General features: G+C 36.1%; 2 protein-coding genes across 2 annotated transcripts; both read right to left on the minus strand.

Annotated features, from left to right (window-relative positions):
- Positions 1-2,382: 2,382 nt before the first annotated feature.
- LOC133881089 (uncharacterized) lies at positions 2,383-3,513 on the minus strand. The gene is made up of 2 exons (XM_062320053.1): positions 3,204-3,513; positions 2,383-2,933 (listed from the first exon to the last, which is right to left on the minus strand). The coding sequence occupies exons 1-2, from the start codon at positions 3,511-3,513 to the stop codon at positions 2,383-2,385; spliced, it is 861 nt and encodes a 286-aa protein (XP_062176037.1).
- Positions 3,514-5,119: 1,606 nt separating this feature from the next.
- On the minus strand, positions 5,120-15,566 carry LOC133881752 (potassium channel AKT2/3). Its single transcript, XM_062320777.1, has 11 exons — positions 15,091-15,566; positions 13,759-13,977; positions 9,257-9,415; positions 9,106-9,163; positions 8,621-8,938; positions 8,302-8,541; positions 7,808-8,128; positions 7,339-7,530; positions 7,103-7,178; positions 6,153-6,704; positions 5,120-5,450 (listed from the first exon to the last, which is right to left on the minus strand). Exons 1-11 carry the CDS (start codon positions 15,339-15,341, stop codon positions 5,320-5,322), a joined length of 2,517 nt encoding a protein of 838 aa, XP_062176761.1. The 5' UTR covers positions 15,342-15,566; the 3' UTR covers positions 5,120-5,319.
- Positions 15,567-20,929: the final 5,363 nt, after the last annotated feature.

Below are 20,929 nucleotides of genomic sequence, written 5' to 3' on the forward strand. Positions count from 1 at the left end.
ATTAGGGTTTTGAGGGGTAGATGTGTCATTTTTGTAAAAATTGGGTTTTAACCTAATTTTTTGCTATAAAAACTCCATGATAGGCCCCACTTAGGACATATCCTAATATTGTACATAGCGGCAGCTGGGTTCTTTGGCTTTTATTATTTGTAAGTTTTCTTCTTCTTCTTCTTCTTCTTTTTTTTTTTTTTTTTTTTTTTTTTTTTTTTTTTTATGTTCTCAATAAAATTTAGTATTTTGTTTTTAGTTATGAGAGGCTAAGTCTTCAACTATGGTTAAAGATGAAGCCTCGCCATTGATTAGATTTCATGTTTTCGTGTTTTGATTCGTATAATCTGAATGTATGTTCATTTCAATTCAATTAAAAGATTAAAACTCTTTTAATTGATTGTTTTGATTAATGTATGTGTAAACGTTGGATATTTAATGTGTTTCATCCAACGGATACATTGAATCTTTTGATTTAATTTGGATATCTATTGTGATTTGTTAATTAAACAGATACATTGGATGATTTTGAATTAAATTAGATATTCATTGTGATTTGTGGAAATGATGGATTCATTGAATTTTTCAATAAGTAATTTTATGAAAATTATAATATGCATAAGATGTATGAACAAACATGAAAATATGTGCTTTGATTTGACGAGGTGGATTCTAAAACCTTAGTATTTTTTTATTAATTGTTTTTATTCTATTTTATTTTACCTAATTATTTTCCATCAAAATACCAAAATATTGGAACTAGGTTAAGATAGAATTAGTTTAAAAAGAAATTAATTTTTGCAGCACAATTGCATGTGGATTCGACCTCGCACTTGCACATACACTATATTGTATACGATTCATGTGCTTGCGAGTATTAAAATTTGCACAACACTGAGTAACTCATGTCCCTAGTTTGAGTCGACCAATATATCCATCCGAGTGAGGGGAAAGCTGTCTTTGAGACATGCTTTGTTTAGGTCGGTGAAGTCAACGCACATCCTCCATTTGCCGCTAGCTTTTTTCACCAGCACCACATTGGCCAGCCAATCGAGGTAGTCAACTTCTCGGATAGATTCGGCCTGTAGGAGCTTCTCCACCTTTTCATGTATAGTCTAGTTCCTCTCGGGAGTGAAACTTCTTCTCTCCTGTTTGACGGGCCAGTGGTTGGGATCTACGTTTAGCCTGTGTGTTAGTATCGAGGGATGAATACCTGGCATATCTTTGTGGCTCCAAGTGAACACGTCCTTGTTATCATGGAGAAAAGCCACTAAGGATTCTTTGAGTGGAGTAGGTAACTAAGATCTGACTTTAATCTTTCTTCTTGCGTTCCGGTTCTCAAACTCCTCTAACTCCTCAGCTGGGCTCCCCCGACTAGGGGTGTGCAAGGGGCGAAGCGGGGAGGATTCCCACCCTTTTTTCCCTCGCCCCGCACCCCTGCGGGTTGAGAAAATCTCACCCGCGAACCGTACAAAAAAAAGGGAAAATACATGTGGTGCGGGGTGAGGGGTGCGGGTTGGGCGGAACGGGGCGGGTTTTCAACAAAAACAAGATATGGGGTTCATAAAGTCACAAACACACATAGAACAAGAGAAAGTCTAACAAATCACAAATTCAAACCAAAGCCAAACAAAGCCAAATTCAAACAAAGGCCAAACAAAGCTAGATTCAAACCAAAGCCAAACAAATCACAAACAGGTTATAGGATCAGAGGGGAATCATTCAATACCGGTCTTGAAGCGAGGGTTGACGATCTCCCCACTGTTTCCAGTCTCCTCGTCAACCCTGATCTGGAACTTCATGACGTCCCCAACTCCCCACAGGATCGACGACTAGAAGATTAAGCCACTACGACCATGCTTGTAAGACAACACCATTTGGGGGGTAGAAAAAAGAGAGAAATGTATTGCAAGTGCGCATGAAGTGAAAAAAAAAAAGAAAAGAGGAGGAAGAGGAGAGATGGAGAGGTGGCGAATGCGAGGAGCTACTTGTGTTGGAACTTATGCAAGAGTCTTGAAGTCAGAAGGTGTGCAGCAAAGACTAGAAAAAATGAAAAAATGAAGAAAGGTGCTAGGGTTAACTGGGAATCCAGACCTAGGTTTTTTTTTTCTTCCAACGGAGTGGGGTGGGGCGAGGTGGGTCCCTGGAGTTTTTAAAAACCCCAACCCGCAACCTGCCCTGCCCTGTATGGGTATACCATTTTTGGACACGTACCCTCAAAAAATCAACTAAAAATCGAGATTTTTGGGGCACGGGGCGAGGGTCAGTGTGGGTGGGCGAGTTTTTTCCCTCCCCTACCCCTGACTATGATTGCTACCTGTCCTCTCCCTTGAGTCAAGGAGGGGACTGCTCGGGAGCGTCCTTCATTGTAATGTTGTAGCAGTGCCTTGCTACCTACCAATCTCCTTTGACTTCTCCAACCCCTTCCTCAGTCAAGAATTTCATCTTCAAATGCAATGTGGAAGTTATGGCTTTTAGCTTTCTCAGTGCCATCCTTCTGAGAATCTTGTTATAGGCTAGGGGCCGGTCTATCAACAAGAACTTGACCATTATAGTCTTCTGCTTTGGGTTTTCCCATGCTGTAATTGAGAGTTCGATGGAACCGATGGGGAAAACCTGCTCTCCTCCGAACCCCATTAGAGGATATTTCGCTAGGATTATTTTATCCCGACTTATATCCATATGTAAGAGCGCCAACCAATACAGTATGTCGGCATAGCTTCCATTGTCAACTAAAACCCTGTGGATAAGGTGATTGGCTACTTGCAAGGTGACAACCAAAGAGTTGGTATGGGGGAGGGATACTCCCACATAATCTTTATCCAAGAACCCAAGCACCGGGACCTCCTTCTTCAAGGACTTGCGGGGTCTGTCAATCATAAGAACCTCCCACTTCTTTAATAACCTAGTGTAGGCCTTCCGGTTTGCACTAGTCTCTCCCCCACCTGCAAATCCTCCGGATATAGTCTGGATCTCAGCAATGACTCAGTCGGGTTGCCTAGCACTTCTACTCCGTCTTCTCTCTTGCCTCGGCTCTTCTCTCCTTGGCTCATCCCTCCTGCGATTGTGCTTCCAAGGTTTGTCTTCCAGATGCCTCCACGGGGATGGAGCCCATTCCCTCTAGTCTCGGGGGGGATTATTTTGAGGTGGCCTATCTCAGTTCTACCCAGGTTGGGCTCGGTTGTCTCTGAAGAAGTGAACAAGCTTCCCACTACTAATGAACTTCTCAATCATCAACCTCATAGCTACACAGCCCTCGATGTGATGTCCCATTGCGTCATGGTAGGCGCAATACTTGTCCTTGTTTTTCTCCAATGGTTCTCTCAGAATCTTCTGAGGAGGGGCGTAATCAGGATCCTTCCTTACTTCCATTAGAACTTCATGGATCGGTGCGTTGATAGGTGTGAAGTTATAATCCTTAAACTGCTTGTGGGGTCTCTCAAGAGCCCGTTCTGCTGGATGACTCTTCTTCTTCTTTTCAAGGTTTTGGGAGGTTAAGGATTGAGCTTTCCAAGAGCCGATCATGGCTCAGAGAGTTTTTTCTTGGTTTATATATTCGTCCACCTTATCCATAAGCCCCATTAGATCATCAGGCTTTCTTCGAGCGAGGTCGGCCATCAGTGTCCCATCGGGTCATAGCCCTTGGTACAGGGCTACATATACCATTTCATCTGTGGCATTCTCAATAGACAATTTGGCCTGGTTGAACCTCATGACGTAGTCCCTCAGGGTCTCGCTTTCCTGTTAGCGCATAGATAGCAAATGGCCGGAGGTTTCTTTCGTACTCGCCCTACTAGAAATTGGGTCAAGCACTTTCGTCCTAGGTCCTCGAAATTATCAATGGACCTCGGTGGGAGTATCCAGAACTAATCTTGAGCACTCCCGGGCAGAGTTAAGGGGAAGGCTCAGCATGCCACCTCGGACGAAGTCCAATGCAAATCCAAATGAGCCTGGTAGTTATCTAGGTGCTCGGTCGAATCTTCAATCCCAATGAATATTGCAATGCTTGGGACTTTGAACTTCTTGGGGAGGCGAACTGTCGAGATCCGATCGGTGAACGGCAAAGCCGTTCCATGCAGCAAGTTGTCCACCAAAGAAACGATAACAAAAATTGTTCCCACAAACGACACCAAACTGTTAAAACAGTTTCCGATTTGGCGACACAAGCTTTAGAAACTGTCGATGGTCTCTTTCTGCAAAATAAGAAAGCTAGTGAGGGTGCTTGCTGGGGGTGACAATTGATCCCACTCTAATGCTTAAGTCAGTTCTTTAGATAATCTGTATCAATGCCTCAATAATGATAATTTCAGCCAAAGAATACCTGGAGGTTGATTTGTATTTATATTGTAGGGTTGAGACGGTTCATCCCTTGAAATGGGGGAGAACGTCTCTCTAATCATGGTTCATGGGTTATTGCACGTCACGAAACGTGTGCCTTCTGATAATTCGGAATGTGTGTACCCACGTTTGGATTGGGAGCAGCTTTGTGGAACGTGGCTTGAGCGCCTGAGATACGCTTGAGTATCTCGGGTTCTCACGACTTCTTGTATATGATTGGGAATGGGTTAGGCCTTAGTTGAATTAGGCTATGTTGACCGTGGGTGGGCCCTAGTTGGACTTTCAGGCCCACTTGTGATCTGTTAGGGACATTTCGGATTCCAGGCACTATGGAATCATGTTTATCCGGGTCGGGTACACCAACGGTTGTGGGTTTACTCGGGTCGGATAAACTGGCTAAGCTTAAACTTTGTGATGGGCCTGTTTGGGCTTTGGGAATGATAATTCCCCAACAAGACCCATAATATTGGGTCTCACAAATTCAATTGTGGATTTAAAACTCAGTTGTATGAAGATGTGTAGGACATGTGTGTGTATCATTTCTAGATTGAGTTATCTTATAATATTTGGACATAATTAATTAGTACTACATAAAGCATTTTTTTTTTAGAATTATATTTAGCCCTATGAGGTAAACATTATGCATGTGATCCGTTCTTGCTCATACCTATAGATTCTCTATTGATTACAACTTATCATGTTTAAATTTAGCATATGATCAAAAACATATTGAAATTAGTCAAAAAAGGATTATGAAAATAAATAAAGAAAAGCATTAAGGACAAATCCTAGACACTACTGAATTGCAATCTATATAATTGAAAGAAAAATGGGGGAAAACAAGAGATATTTGTATGAATATGCATGTCATGAGCATTCCTACTAAAACATACACTTTTCTTTCAGGCTAGAGCTTTCCTTCTGGAAGTGAGGGATAGAAAATACTTGACAGCCTATTTTCTAACCCACATAATCTTATGTATAAGTTTTTTATTACATTATAGAATTTGGATCTTCAACTATGAAAATTTTATCATTATCTCTAATGACATCAATAGAGTCAATTTCTGCTCCTTGTTCATCTGTTACTGCAGCATTTCTTGCATCAAACCCAAACTTTTGACCTATTCAAAATCATAGAATACACAAGTTAATAGGGTCAGATTGGAAACTTGTGAGTTCAATAATGAAAATCGTATATGCAATGTTGGAACGATTATAAAAAACCACTCTAATTGACATTTGGCAAAGCGATCAAGCTTTTCCAGAACGGATATAGGGAAAAATGTGAAAGAAAAGAAGATTGTTTTTGGGTATGGTTCCTTAGAATATATCCACAAAGGAATTTTCTCAATACACAAAGGATGAAAATAAGAGAAGTACTCTTAGATAGATACTCAAGAAATTATAGTCAAAATAGATACTTCATGTGCAGGCTGACTCAAACTCTCTTGAATAAGTGAGACTCAATACGTGAAATATTTAATTTAAATGAGAAGTAAATTAGAAAGACAAGATTTGAACTCAGAATTACTGGTCTCATATATACGTACTATCTTAAATCACCACTTAGTCCTAAAGCTTAAACTGATAGGAAATAATTAATTTAATCATTTAATGAATATTCTATCTAATAGCGTTTACGTGTAGGGTTAAGGGTGATTAAGATTTTATGGGTTGGGAATTAATGGAATGAACGCCATGTTGCATATGTGAATATTGTTTGTATGTGTTTGGTTTCACGGCCATACCATCCAAGTTATATGACAATTGTACTGTCTATTAAATGTATCTTCAGTAGTATTACTCATGAAAAAAATATGTACCTGCAATATTCTTGAGCTCCTCTAGGGAACCTGGCAACCTAATTAGTCTCCCAGCTTCCATGTAGCCAGTCTCTCTCCTCACAACTGGATTGCCTCTGTAAATGCTCACCCTTGGACAAACAACTCCACCGAAGTCTCTCCACTTGTCGTGCCTCGCCAAAAGCACGTCATTTATTTTGGTATCGGCTACCATAATCCGGTGACCAACCTCTCTTCTTTGCAAGATTTCATTCAATATTGCCGGAGGAAACTCGTAAATTTTTGCATTGACAATATCTGCACCGTTCAACAACAGAAGATTCACCATGTCAACGTTGTTATTAGCCATCGCAATCTGGATTGCTGTTAACCCGTTGCGATCCTTGGAGTCAACATCTAGCCCTTGTTTCAGTAATTCCTTCATCACCGATATGTCGTCTCTTTTTGCAGCAGTGCACAGAAGATCACCGACTATGTATGGATCGCATTGGGTGGCATCGTTGTAGAGGATCCAGAATATGGAATGGTGTTTTGATGCTATACTATTCCATAAAGCAGTGTCGCCATTTATGTCTGCCATTCATTGCATTATCATAAACCAAATAGTTTAAGTAAATCCAAGAATCCCAAGAGCGTAACTTTCAGAGAAAACTTCACTTACCTAATCGTGTTAAAGAATTTAACAATCATAACCTTAAATTATCAAAATTTTGAATGTTAATATCACAAGTTTCAGTCCTAACAGAGAATGCTAAAATGCTCACATTTTTTATTTTCTATTTAAAAAAAAAAAAAAAAAAAAGAAAAGAAAAGAAAAGAAGAAACCTTTCTTTAATTAAGGCCAAATTGATATTTTGATAAATTTTACAGGGGTATGAGAGATATTTCACAAGTTTGCCATTTGATTTAATACTAAACCCTGCCTCGTAAAAATTATCTAAAAAATGGAAGGCTAGAGCATTGGATATTACCTCGTAAGTGTATATTACATCCATGCTTAAGCAGTATCGAAACACACTCTTCATGCCCTTTTGATGCTGCTATATGCTGATCATACATCATAAGAAAAATCAGTGATAATATTGTGTAATAATGACAACAATGATATCAGTGATCTGTCAATGATGTTCATGGTAATTTCCAAAATATGAATTTCACACATATATGTCATAGGTAATTTAATGAATTAAAATGTATAAAAATATACCAATGGGGTTCTTCCTTTAGAATCTCCAATATCAGGATCCAATCTCTTCTTGAGAAGCTCATCAAGGGAAGCAGCATTTCCTGTACTAGCAACAGCCAGCAGGTTGGAACCCATGTTTGAATCACTCTCTTCTTCCTCACTGATCTCCCCCATCAAATCTCCACTATGCAGATCCTTTAGCTTTTTGTGATGCTGCATTTGCACCATATAATATGCCTAAATAATTAAGTCCTTAATCAAAGCCAACATAAGTATATTTTATCAATCACTTGGTCTTAAGTGGTGCCTCATGAAGCATCAGATCTAAATTAAGTTCCCTATTGAGTGGCAACAATTTTTTAGGGCTACGACGCTCACACGGTTTGCACGGTTTCTCTGGAACCTAGTCCGGGCAAAGCCCCGGATACCCAGTTATAAAAAGAAAATAATATGTTCTTCCCAGTATTGAGATGGATACACTAAAATGGACCTGAAGGAAGTTTTTGAGCATTTTCTTATAGTCTTGTTGATGGGTCTGCTTTGCTTCCATTAGAGCGGTGGTGTTGAGCCTCAAGAGTTGTGAAAGCTTTTTGGTTCGATACGTATAGCCTTCAGGTCTACAACAAAGTGCACCAACTTCTCCGAAAATGTCTTCAGAATGCAAAGTTCCCAGAACTTGTTCTTTGTGATCCACCTCACAATAAATGATTTCAATTTCACCCGACACAATGATGTAAACATCGTCCGCTGCTTCATTTTGCATTATAACATCCTCTCTAGGTGGTATGTACTCCGCCTTCATCTTCGCAACCTAATCAATGTCATTATATATACCATATATATGCATGTTAGATATATATATAATAGGTAGATGCATGCAAGATGTTTCAAGATGAATGACGTAACAGTACTATCTTGTCATCCTAGTTATATTCGCAGTCGTATATATAGCAGTCTACTAAATATAATTCGGTAAGTATGTACCAAGATTAAGAGAACTTCGGGGGAAAGGCCCTTAAAAAGATAGACATTCTTGACGGTTGGCATAAACAAATGCTGGCAAATGCTTTTACAGATGGACTTTGGTAGTTGATCAATCAGCTGTAGCTGGTTCAGGCTATCAGCCTTGAACCTCAAGCACATATAAGCCAATATTTGTTCTTTCAACCTTGGAGGCAGCTGATTTCGGCATACAAAATTTGATGCTGCTTCAATGCTATTTCGCTGCATATATATATGCAATATAAGTAGATGAACAAAGTAGAACACACAGACAAGACATCACAAAGACTGATGTGCTTACAAATTCCATAGTACGGCGAGTTCCTTCAACGACTAAATTGGTCATGTTGCCGATTAAGTAAGCTGTTAGGCCAAGGTTGAAAAGCATGTAGAAGATGATGAAGATCATTTCCATGGTGTTCACTGCATGGAGGTCTCCATAGCCAACTGTGGTCATGGTGGTAATGGACCAATACATGGCAGAAACGTATCGTACCCAAAGGCTTGTTTCTCTAAAATTCGGGATCACAGCTCCGATCCATGTCTTTCCTTGGTGAGGGTACCGGTCCGCTAGCAAGTAGTAGAGGCACCCGGCACAATGCACCGTAAACAACGTCACCTGAAGAACCCCCAAGCATTACAATTCCTTATGTTAGTTACATCTTTTGCCTGGATAAAGATCGCCAGCAATGTTGCTGCCCGTATTGTTAGCAATTCGGACAGTAAAATTGCTGCCTGACTAGCTACTTGTTTGTGTCTGGGTGAGTTGATGCATGTGTTACTTACAGAGAGTAGCCTAGCACACCTTACACAGAAATAACTGAACCTGATATCCTTCTCAAGCCTACCAAATGAATAAGAGAGCCAAAAGGAGTTAGCTTTAGAATGAGTGTCCAATTGTGAGGCTAAGGCTAATGATTAGGAAATGAAGAGTAACCTGGTGAAGAGTTGCTTGACCCGTCGGACTCTCCAAAATCTGAGCAGGCCCAAGATGGAGTAAGAGAGACCCATTTCTCGTTTGCCTCTCAAAAGGTATCCTACACCTTCAAATGGGACTGTTGATGCAAAATCCATCAAGAACCATGTTGACAGGTACCTTAATTAATTAGGACAACATCAGCATCACACTCGGTTAATCCCAATCATCTTCAATCACTAATTTACAGGCCAACAGGCCCATGGTAGGGGCGACTCCAACACTTCAGGGCAAATAGTTAAAAATAAAAAATAAATTTGTCATGCTAAGCCTTGTCTGATAGTAATTCGAGCAGTAAATATAAACGAGTCTCTATAGAATCTATCTGGATAAGTGACTAGACATGCAGCTCAAAATTTATTTAAGCAGGTATGTCCTAAATGAACTCTCTCATAATTGCTGCCTTGCTTAAAAGTCCTAATCCAACCTATGGTGCTAATTATAGACTGTTGCCACGCGAGCAACTGGTCTGTTAACGGAGTTAATATGGATTTTCAGTGAATATGGATCCCCATGAATGAGCAAGAACCTTCAATTTGTTGCTAAGGGGATGCACTGTGTTCCGATCAATTAATATAGGATCAACTGAATTTCTGAATAACTCAGTTGGACTTCTAATGACGGAGTTAATATGGATTTTCAGTGAATATGAATCCCCACGAATGAGCAAGAACCTTCAGTTTGTTGCTCAGGGGATGCACTGTGTTCCGATCAATTAATATAGGATCAACTGAATTTCTAAATAACTCAGTTGGACTTCTAATGATTTTGAAAGTTAAAAAAAAAAATAATAATAATTGTTTGAGAAAGCTAATGTTTTGACATGAATGAAATAAAGGTTAAAAAAAAAAAAAAATGTGAGATCTATAGTTAAAAAGTATTTTATATTTTAAATTTTTTTTATTAATGGTGATGAGAAAAGTTTTGTTTGTTTTTTTTTGTTTTTTGAAAACTAAAGTATCACTTTTGTCCACAGATACTTTTAAAAGCTAATTTATATCACTGATACTTTATTCATCAATATTTTTAAACTGGCAAATTACTCCCTTGTAATTTATGTTAAAAGAAATTATATTTACACACTAGTAATAATATGGAAATGGTATCATGTTTTACTTAACCATGTGCGTCTTAAGTGGATCAAATTTTTTGACATTATAAATTAAGAGACCTAGTTCGCTCCACACCATAGGACACCTCTTTCTTTCTTTCTTTCTTTTTTCTTTTTTTCTTTTTTTTTTTTTTTTGGGAGGGAATCTACACTATATATATATATATATATATATATGCTTTTTAGAGGTTATTTTTTGTTGGGCAACGGGCTTTGCCCAGCGATGGCCTCGTTTGGTCCATGAGGTTACAGCCCACTGTGAGTACCCAAGAGCCCAATCTAAGGAAGTCCGCATATCACGCATCCGTGGGTCTCCCATGATCTGCGGAGGTGATAACAACTATAATTCCTAGGTTAAAAATAGCCACATCAGTGACGCCCAAGAGGCGCCTATAAAAATGATAGCTCGAACCAGGTAAACTCTCTGAGTTCTCCCACATATGGTCCTAGAAATTCTAGACATACTTTTCGGACAAGCTTAACACTGACTCAGCATCGGAACTCTCCCCCACCGGCGCACACCAGCAAGTTCTTTTGCTCACCGTTCCTCTGTTTTTTAGGTCTTTTGCTTTCAGTGGTTGCTACTAAGAAATTTTTGTTTTAAAATTTTTTAAACAATATGCATTTGTGGTAATAATCCCACTCAGACCGACTCATTCAAATAATCATGAGCCTTCAGGTTAGTATTGACCCAAGGAAAATTGGCGGCCATAAAACCGAGACTGTAGGACTCCCAGGTAGTCCTATCCCAGGCGATAGACACCAAGTTATTATCTTCGGGAAAGCTATTCCTAAGAATATGCGACAGAATTAATGTGCATATATACCAATTGAGTCCCAGTAATACAGATATCTTAGGACCAAGATTCAATTTAATCAGCCAAGACCTGGAACAAGTATGTCCTGAGAACTCAGTTGTTAATTAAGTCAGCCAAGGCTCGGGACAAATATGTCTCAAGAACTCAAGTATCAACTAGGCTTGGTAATTTTGACACGATCCGCGAAACTGACACGAACACGACACGAATATAAAGGATTTGAGTTTATGCTATAACCCGTTTATGACCCATCAACCCGTTTATAACATGTTTATGACCCGTTAATGACACGTTTATGACCCACCAACCTGTTTATGACACATTTATGACCCATCAACCCGTTTATAACACATTTATGACGTGATAATTACATATTTTTTTACCAAATTAGCTAAATGAGTTGACACGCTAACCCGATGGGTTAACACGACAACCCAAATTGCCAAGCCTAGTATCAACTGCATCCCTAAAAATCCGAATTAGAATCCTACATTGAGATAGGATTCACGGTTTGGATCTCCTAGGATCACGCCCAGTTCCTGAAAATTCGAGATTGAAGCTAATTTTGGATTTATTGACAAGGATCTCACTTAGAGGTTGATAAGGAAAGAATCTCAAGATTGGAAGATAGGAGAGTCCAAGTCTAAGTCAAACTTTGACAGTGCTCCTAGGCGAAGAACATGAAACCCTAGAAGTAAGAGTTCTCATCATTCAGCCTATAAATAAGCTCATACCTTAGCTATAGAGGGGGATTGAATTTTTTGGATTAAGTAGACATTTTCTCTCATAAACTAACTTAAGCATCGAATTAAGACCCCCGGAAAGGTCTCATAACTTTGAATGTACATGTTTTTCAGAATTCTTGGGAAAGCTTCAAGCCTTCAAGAGCCTAGAAGGACGAACCGTGTTCATACTATACCGGAAACTAACTCAACTATATTGTCAAATAAAAGGGTTCGTGGAAACTATTTCTTAGAATGTGTTTTTTGCTTGCTTTTTTGTTGTGATGTGACATAAAAATAAAAATAATTTTAAGTATTTTCTTTTTGAAAAAATGCTAAAAAAATACCAATTACACACCGGTTACACCCCCATCTCACATGGAGTGGAGCCCACTACATGTGGGACCCACTCCATATGAAAAAAGAGGTATAAATGGTGTTTTTCTAACCTTTGTTTTTAGAATTGCTAGCTTGTTAAGACTTTTGCTTTTCTATTAAAATAATAAAAATAAATAAATAAATAAAAACCCTAAAAAGCGTCGCAGAACGACTTTATTTTTGGAATTAGGATTTACTACAACTACTAATAATTTAAACAAATAATATGAAAAATTCTCATATAAAAGTCATTTATTCGAGTAATTGGTGAGCGTAGATCGAGCTCAAAATTTATTTGGGTTTTGGATGCAAAATTGTACGATGGTCGGTAGTGTGGTGCCTTTGACAGCACTTTCCATTCATAGCGAACTGTTCCTTCATCTTCTCAATGATTGTACGTACTTACTCTAATTTCTTGAAACTTGATGATGCTCATGACTAACGTGCTGGGTTTTTGACTTCTTTTTCTTTTTTTCTACGAGCTTAATTTAGGACTTTGCATATAAAAAAATACGACCTTTAATTAGGACTTTATAGTGACAAATTTTTATTTTTTATTTTTTTGGAACAATACAAAAGTTACTAAAAAGTAGGATCTTTTCCTTTTTTTTTTAAAAAAAGGGCAGTATCTTTGATGATCCTCTTTAATATATGTATCTTGCCTAGATTTTTTTTTTTTTTTTTTGTCTTTTTTAATAAAAAAAGGTTGGCCCAGTGTAGGGTCGGACGATATTAAAAATAATAAATTGATTAATCTCCTATCCCAAAGTAGAAATCGAATTTTTTATAATAGCTATAATTTGTGATTGTGATTCGTAGACCAGACGGTGGGGTATGAATCATAATCTACAAAGAAAGCAAATTTCAGCAAACACGTGATTTTCCTCTCCTATTCCCAAGTTGAAGATGTTCTTACTACCATCATTAATTTTGGCTCCTTTTGTTTTGCGGTAAAAACTCTTCTAGAAAAGATAATTTTTTTTTTTTTTTTCCCAATATTTGGAATGACATAAAACTTTTGTCAAACTGAAAACATGCATCTTCGGTTGACTAGAAAAACTTCATTTGAGCTAAGCAAATTTTTTTTTTTTTTTTTTTTAATTTTCGTAAATTATTTTTTGAGTTTGAACTTCTTCTTCTTGACCTACAATACCCAACCTCCTTTCCGCATGCACGCACTCTTTCTTGCTGCACATTTTCTGCCGTACGTCGTCGAAGGTACTTGCCAGCCTCCTCTGGCCATTGTCGTACGTCGTCATCATAAGCTGTTGCCGTTGCTGATTTTTCGTACAAGCCAAACGCCAAAAAATGTTTTCAAACTCAAATATTTTTTAAAAAAACATTTTCCTAAACAAGGTTTAAGGTTTTTTACTTGACATGTACTACCACCACGGATGAGTAACAAGAAAAAAAAGATTGTACGGACGGACTAACCTGAGGGCGATCTTTCTAGAGTCGCGAACCAGAAGCTGAGTTCTTGGATCGATGTAGGCCACCGAGAACGTCAAGGCGATGTCGATCGCAAAAAACACATCCACAATATTGTCTGCAATCCAGAGTTTGGCCTTTGGAGAGCCATTCAGAAATGCCACCTCAAACGGGTAAACCCATGCAGAGTAAGCTACTAAAACCACCATAAATGTCTCCCAGCACCTATTTCACACATCAAAATTGACTACTTCATTCTTCATATTTACATTATTCTTTACATATATATACTAGGCTTTTATTTTATTTTATTTTATTTTATTTTACATTAAAGTATTCATTAACAGATTAAAGTTATCTATTTCTATTAGCTTAAACTTTGAGGACAAGTGACGATTTAACATGGTATCAAAGTCAATTAGAGATTTTAAGTTCGAACTTTGACTCTATCGTATATCCTCATTTTAATTAAATATTCCACGAATTAAGCCTCATCTATTAAAATGTACATAGTTTTAGCTCACACGTGAGGAAAAATGCTAAAGTATTTATTAAATTTAGGAGGAATTTTACTTACAACCCCTGACCTCAAACTTTAAAAAGTGTTAATTTAGTGTATCAATCTTTCATTTTTTTTCAATTTCAACCCTCCATCAGAATTTTCCATTAAATTCGGTCAAAATTTCTAAAATACCAGTGTTTAAAAATAAAAATAAAAATTATCAAAATTTTCAAGGATTCAGTCACGAGTATTTGTGCAAATTTCGTTAAATTCTGAACAACACCTAAATCCTTGCATTTTAACGGAGTTAAATTCTTTTTCTTTTTTTTTCCCTAAAAAAAATATGGGTATTTTGAAAATTTTGACAAGATTTAACGAAAAATTCTAATTGAGAGTTAAAAAAAAAAAAAATTGAAAGATTGATACCCTAAATTGACACTTTTTAAAGTTTGAGATTATGATTTGTCAAAGTTATCAAAGATTAAGGGTCGTAAGTAATTAAATTTTTCTTTAAATTTATCTGTTCCTTTTAAGTTAACTTTTTGGAAGTAATTATGATTTAACAAGAATTATTCTCTTCTTTATTTAGTTTATAATTTTCTTGTTCCTCGTAATAATATTCTCCTAACAGTACTTGTCTCTCTTCGCTCTCTTTTCTTTAAGTTTTATATATCTTATTATATATTTTTACATGTATGTACTAAAATATAGTGCCCATCATGAATAAATGGTGACATGCATTGAGAATGAAGTTCAACCAGAAAAACTAACCACTGATATATTTTTGGTAATAAAAAATATATAATTTTCTTGAGTTAATAATATTAATTACGTACCTATATCTTGAGTCCATGGGCGAGATGATCCACCCTTTTGACTGTATTTGATTCTGATTAGAACCAGAACCACCCAACGGCGGAAGAATGAGCTTCGACAGGTTACGCAAGTTCAGAGACGACGACGACGACGACATACCACTTTCTTCTTCTTCTTCTTGGTGTGAGGTTTCCGGCTGGTTTTTCCGGCAACTGCTCCCGGTGTCAGAGGGTAGGCCGGGAAGAGTAAATGGGCTAAATCTCGTCTCCATATAATCTCTCCCGGCCCTCCCAAACAACGCAACTCTTAGCTTTAACAGATTTTTGAAGACAAATATTGGGAATTAAGTTGAAGAGATCGATTTCTATGGCATTGGAAGAGAGAGTATAGGTTGTGAGGTGCATAGGAATTTGGTACAACTGAATTGATTGATGCTTCGTGATAAGATCTCTAGTTGGGAAATGGTGGTGGGGCAATGTTTGGCCTTGTTTGTGTAAGGGCAAAAACACACACATAATGATGCCAATTGCTACATGGTGACAACGTGAAGAAGATGTGACCCACTAGAAAATGTTTTTTTTTCTTTTTTTCTTTTTTTCTTTTTTTGATATGATATTAGCATTATTGTCCCATTCTCGATTGATTAATTAGGCTTTCAACTTTAACTTTATGTACATGTCTCTGACCCCACCCCCCAAAGTTTAGGCTTTTAGTTGGCAGTTTTCGTTTTTGAAAAAGATTTATAATAATTATTTGTCTGAATTATTAATAATAAACAGCTAATATGAGAAATTTTATATAAAATGTATATGTCCAAATAAATTTTAAGAAAAACTTTATTTACTATCTCTGATATTTTATTACTTTTTCAACCTTACCCTTAAACTTTAAAAAAACAAAAATTCAATTTATGATTACCATCTTTCAGAAATTTATAATGTCAACCATTCCGTTAAAATTCACCATTAAATCAAACGGTTGATGAGTGAAATCTCAAAAATACTCTTAAGATGTTTATAAAATTATAAAAATACCTTGAATTAGAAATTTTACTTCTTCCATTAAGATTTAATGTTAAATTTGGATAGAAAGGTTGGCATTACAAATTTCTAAAACATGGTAACCATAAATTTACACTTTTTAAAATTTAAAAATATAATTATAAAAGTAATGAAAAATAAAAGGCGGTAAATAAAATTTTTCCTAAATTTTAAGCTGGTAGATCTCATTTAAAATCTCTCGTATTAATATTTTAGTTATTAGCAATTCGGACGATGAATTATTAGTGAAGGTCCAAATTCGTTTCCATGAGCCTGACCGCAGCCTCCCCATTAGTGTATTAGATGTTGTTGGGAGAGACAAATCATATGATTCATGTTTTAATTCGAGTGCATGCCGCCACTACTTTTTTGTGGGGTAGCATTAAATATGTCTTTATTTGTTCAATTATTTTAGACTCGGGGTACATTTCGCGTCCAACCGCGTCAAAGATAGATTTACTTTGACCCAAAGCATTTACCCTTTTCCTTTTTTGTCTTTTTTGTTTTTTTTGAAAAACTTCTTTTATAACTTTTAATTTTTCAATCGCTTTTACAATTAAGGTATAGTTAACTTCATAAAAAGGTATTGAACTATATGGCGTTTTGACGAAATGGTACTGAACTATTATTTCTCTCGAACCGAGATATTAAACTATCAAAAACTCTCAAATAAGAGTATTCCGTCAGCTTTGAACGTTAAATCTTGACGAAATACCCAGAATACCCCTCTTCTTTTTCTAGAAAAAAAAAATGTTAGGATTTAAGTATTGGTAAGAATTTAACGAAATTTACAAAAATACCTATGCCTGAATCTTTGAAAAAATTTATAATTTTTTAAAAAAAAAACAAACACATGAGTATTTTGAGAATTTTGGCATGATTTGACGCCTAAAGCTGACAGAATACCTTATTTGAGGGCTTTTGATAGTTTAATATCTCGGTTCGAGAGAAATGATAGTTCGGTATCCTTCCGTCAAAACGTCATATAGTTTGGTACATTTATGTGAAGTTAACTCATTAAGGTATTTATCTTTAAAAAATTTCAATTTCGGATATTTATCTTTCAACTTCTTTCAATTTTAACCCTTCATTAGAATTTTTCTTTAAAATACTCATGGCTGTCAAAATTCTCAAAATACCATTTTTTTGGAAAAGAATAAAAAAAAAAAAAAAAATCAAGGATTTAGGTATTAGTCAGAATTTAACGGAATTTGCAAAAATACTCATACCTAAATCTTTGAAAATTTTATAATTTTTTTAAAAAAATAAAAAATGAAATATAGATACCCTAAATTGACACTTTTTAAAGATGAATACCCTAATTGCAAAAATGATAAATGATCATGAATTATAAGTGAAGTTTTTTTTTACTTTTTCTTTGTTATTATTATTAAAGGATTGCATAATAAAGAGAGGCAATGAATTGGTAAGTTTCCAAAACAATTGTCAGTATTAGACTACTGTTAGGTCACTCATCTTGCATTGATGTCCTTTTGGAGGGATAAGAAATAGAGTAATGATTCACTACTACCTAAATATACAATTTTCTACCACCTTGTCTATGTGGCAAGGTGGTCCCCCAATTTAATTTATTTTTAAAAAATAAAAAAACTTAAGAAGTAGTGGGGAACCACCTTGCCACATAGGGAAGGTGGTGAAAAGTTGTATATTTAGGTGGTAATGAATAATTATTCTAAGAAATATCCCTTCAAATTGGGCTGTCCTAATTCTATAAAATTGAAAATTGTATATATTTCTAGCAGCTAATTATAATAAATCCTGATCTGTGATGTCTCTCAAGATACCTAAGATGGAATGAACCCCATTGCGGCATTGCCTACCTTCATAGGGCCTAAAACAAGAAAAAGATAAGGATATATATATATATAAAAGAAAACGTCTAAAAGAGAAAGCGAAATGCCTTTACTCCAATTCGAGCATTTGTTGCATAAGAATGCTACACACATTATCACTTTCACACTCTCAAGTGCATTATTTAACATGGCACTAAAAATTACTATTGAATCAAAAATCTAATAGAGATCCATCCAAAACTTAATAATGATTTGTAATTGCACATCAAGAAATGTGCACTTAAAAATGTGAAAATGGAAGTGCGTAGCATTTCTCTTGTTGCATATGTTAAAATCATTTCCTTTTATGCTAAGTTTATACTTTATTCAACAAATGACGTCAAAATCAGTGTATTTGAAAAAAAATAAAGATATATATATATATATGTTAAAAATTCAATAATACATAGCGGAATGAATTATTCGATATTTTTTGTGTATCGAAATAAATTTGATCTTACGTAGTTGTTCCACATGCTTTGGTCTTGAATTCTTATCTCGTGGTAGATCATACTACTGGAGCAATACCCATGTAATTCACAGTCTAAATGTCTTCCACAAATTTAAAACGAGAGAGATGTACAAACACGTACACATACACATGTTGTCACACATTTTTACGGCACAGACATTTTTATGTCTCTTCTCTCTATTTAAAGCAACTGGCACATTGTTTATATACAATATAGCATGTAACCAGCAACGGTTACGTGCTGATTAACGTGAAATGTTGCTATCCATGGTGGGTGTTGTTTCACTTTCTATATATATTTTGCTCTCGGAGCATTTGGAGGGCCAACAAGAATTATTTTAAGAAAAAATACATTTATCTCCTCTAACTACCAAGCAATTTATAATGATGTTTCTCATAAAATTTTAATTTGTGTAATTTTCCCCTCAAATTATCATTCATGTTGCGATGTGCCATTTTTGCGAAATAATAGACAAAAATACACGTGATAAAAAATTTAGGAAAAAAAAAAGAAATTAAAGAAAAATAAGATCATTTTTCCTGAATTTGTGTCTTTCTATTTTTTTATTTTTTTTTGTACTTTTTTCAGATTTTTTTTTTTTTGTTATTTTTTACGCAAAATATATAAAAGACATTGCAACTTCAACGACAATTTAGCGGGACATTGCACAAATTAAAGTTGGGATGAAACATTACAAATTGAAAGTTGGAAGGGATGAATGTACTTTCTCCATTATTTTATCTTAAACGTTTTTTTGGCCTTTCCAGAATTCCAGTGGCTTGATAGTTTGTGTTGTTGACACCTAATTCTGCTTCTTCTTCTTCTTCTTTTTCTTTTTTTTCGTTTTTTTTTTTCCATACCTAATTAGACGTGTTCACATGCACCAGGAAAAAGCAGCACCAATAATATTCACAAAATTAGATTTAAGGGAAAGCCAATAATCTGAGATGACAATCATATGAAAGTCCCTAAGTCATAAGATTCCTAAGAGACACCTTAGAACTCCTCCTATTTGCAATTTCTGACCCATTTCCGTTTTTAATTTGCAGTGCTTAGAGAACCGACAAATTGCCCTTAGGACACATTTCAAATGCGGAATAGTCCTTAGGATGAAATTCGGATTCTTTTCATTTCATTTGCCTTGCATTTGAGAGACATTTGTGTCAAAAAAAAAAAAAAAAAAAAAAAAAAAGAAAAGAAAAGTAAAATGATTAAAATGCCCTTCAAATATAAGGAATCGATTCCTCTCCAGAATTGTCGAGGATCTGGTTCCTCAGGAATAGTCATTTTCGTTAGAATAGTTATTCCTTAAATTGAGGACGATAGTCATTTCTCTAAAAATAAATAGAGTGATAGACTATATTTTCAAAAAAAAAAAAAAAAACCCGACATGAAAAATACAAAAATAATGAGTTTTTTTATTTTTTGTTTGTTTAATTCAGTATTTGTTTTTGAAAAAAAAATAAAAAAAAAAGTGGATATTTAAGTAATTTTTTGGTTTCAATTCAAACGAGAACATATATGTTGTCACCAAACTGAGGACTATAAATACCTATTTCATTCAATCCTTTTCAATTCCCAATAAAAACTATTTATCTTTCTAATAGAATAATCATTTCGGGTACTAAAAGTGCCCTTAACTTATCAGGTATCTTGAATAACTAAATTCTCTCTCACCGCTAGGGTTTGAGAGAGCTTAGAGAAAGAGAAAGAAGGGTGAGATTGATGGTCAGGGAGGACGGAGGCGCCATGCTTCCCTCCTCCCATGGTGGTTTAGGTTTCTTGTTTTGGTTATCTTCTAGTCCGTTTTGAGCTATGGAGTTTTTGTTTCTCCTTAGATATATCCAGTGGAGTTGGATCTTCTCCTAGTCCGTCAAGGACTATGGTGTTATTGTTTGTTTTTTTTTTTTTTTTTTCTATTCGGTCTTTTCAGGCAAGAAGGCATCGAGAAGTGGCACTAGCGTGTCACCGGAAATAGCTGGCGGGGCTTTCTTCTTTCTTCATCTACTGTTGAAGCCAAATCTGTGTCTATCCACCGGAGCCAGTGCAATATGCAACCCTCTATGGTGCTTGCCGACCTCCTCCAGTTCTGCCACCTCAAGCCATGGCCTCGTTGGACTTCAAGCCCACACTCAAGGGATCTTCTCCTTGGGCAACCGCGCATGTGGGCCACACTCAATCTTCCAAGTTGCAACCGGTGGTTCCTAGCGGCTGCCTGCTACAGTAGGGTTCCTAGGGACGATGCGTGGTCTACACGTGTCGTCCCCGATGACGGCAGTCTCCCTTGTCGCCATATCTGTGATTTGGTGCTTTCTGTTTTAGTTTTTTGGTGTTTTAGTGTGGTTTTGCAAGTTTGTATGTTAAATTTTCATATATTATTAAACTTTTAATGGCTTGATAGCTAGATCAGCTATTTTTCCTTTGTTGTGACGCTTTATTGTTAAATAGTAGCTCATATGTCTGTTCCTGTAATATTTGGTATTTGTAGGTAGC

This window comes from Alnus glutinosa, chromosome 11 (genome assembly GCF_958979055.1).
Source record: "Alnus glutinosa chromosome 11, dhAlnGlut1.1, whole genome shotgun sequence".
NCBI lineage: Eukaryota > Viridiplantae > Streptophyta > Magnoliopsida > Fagales > Betulaceae > Alnus > Alnus glutinosa.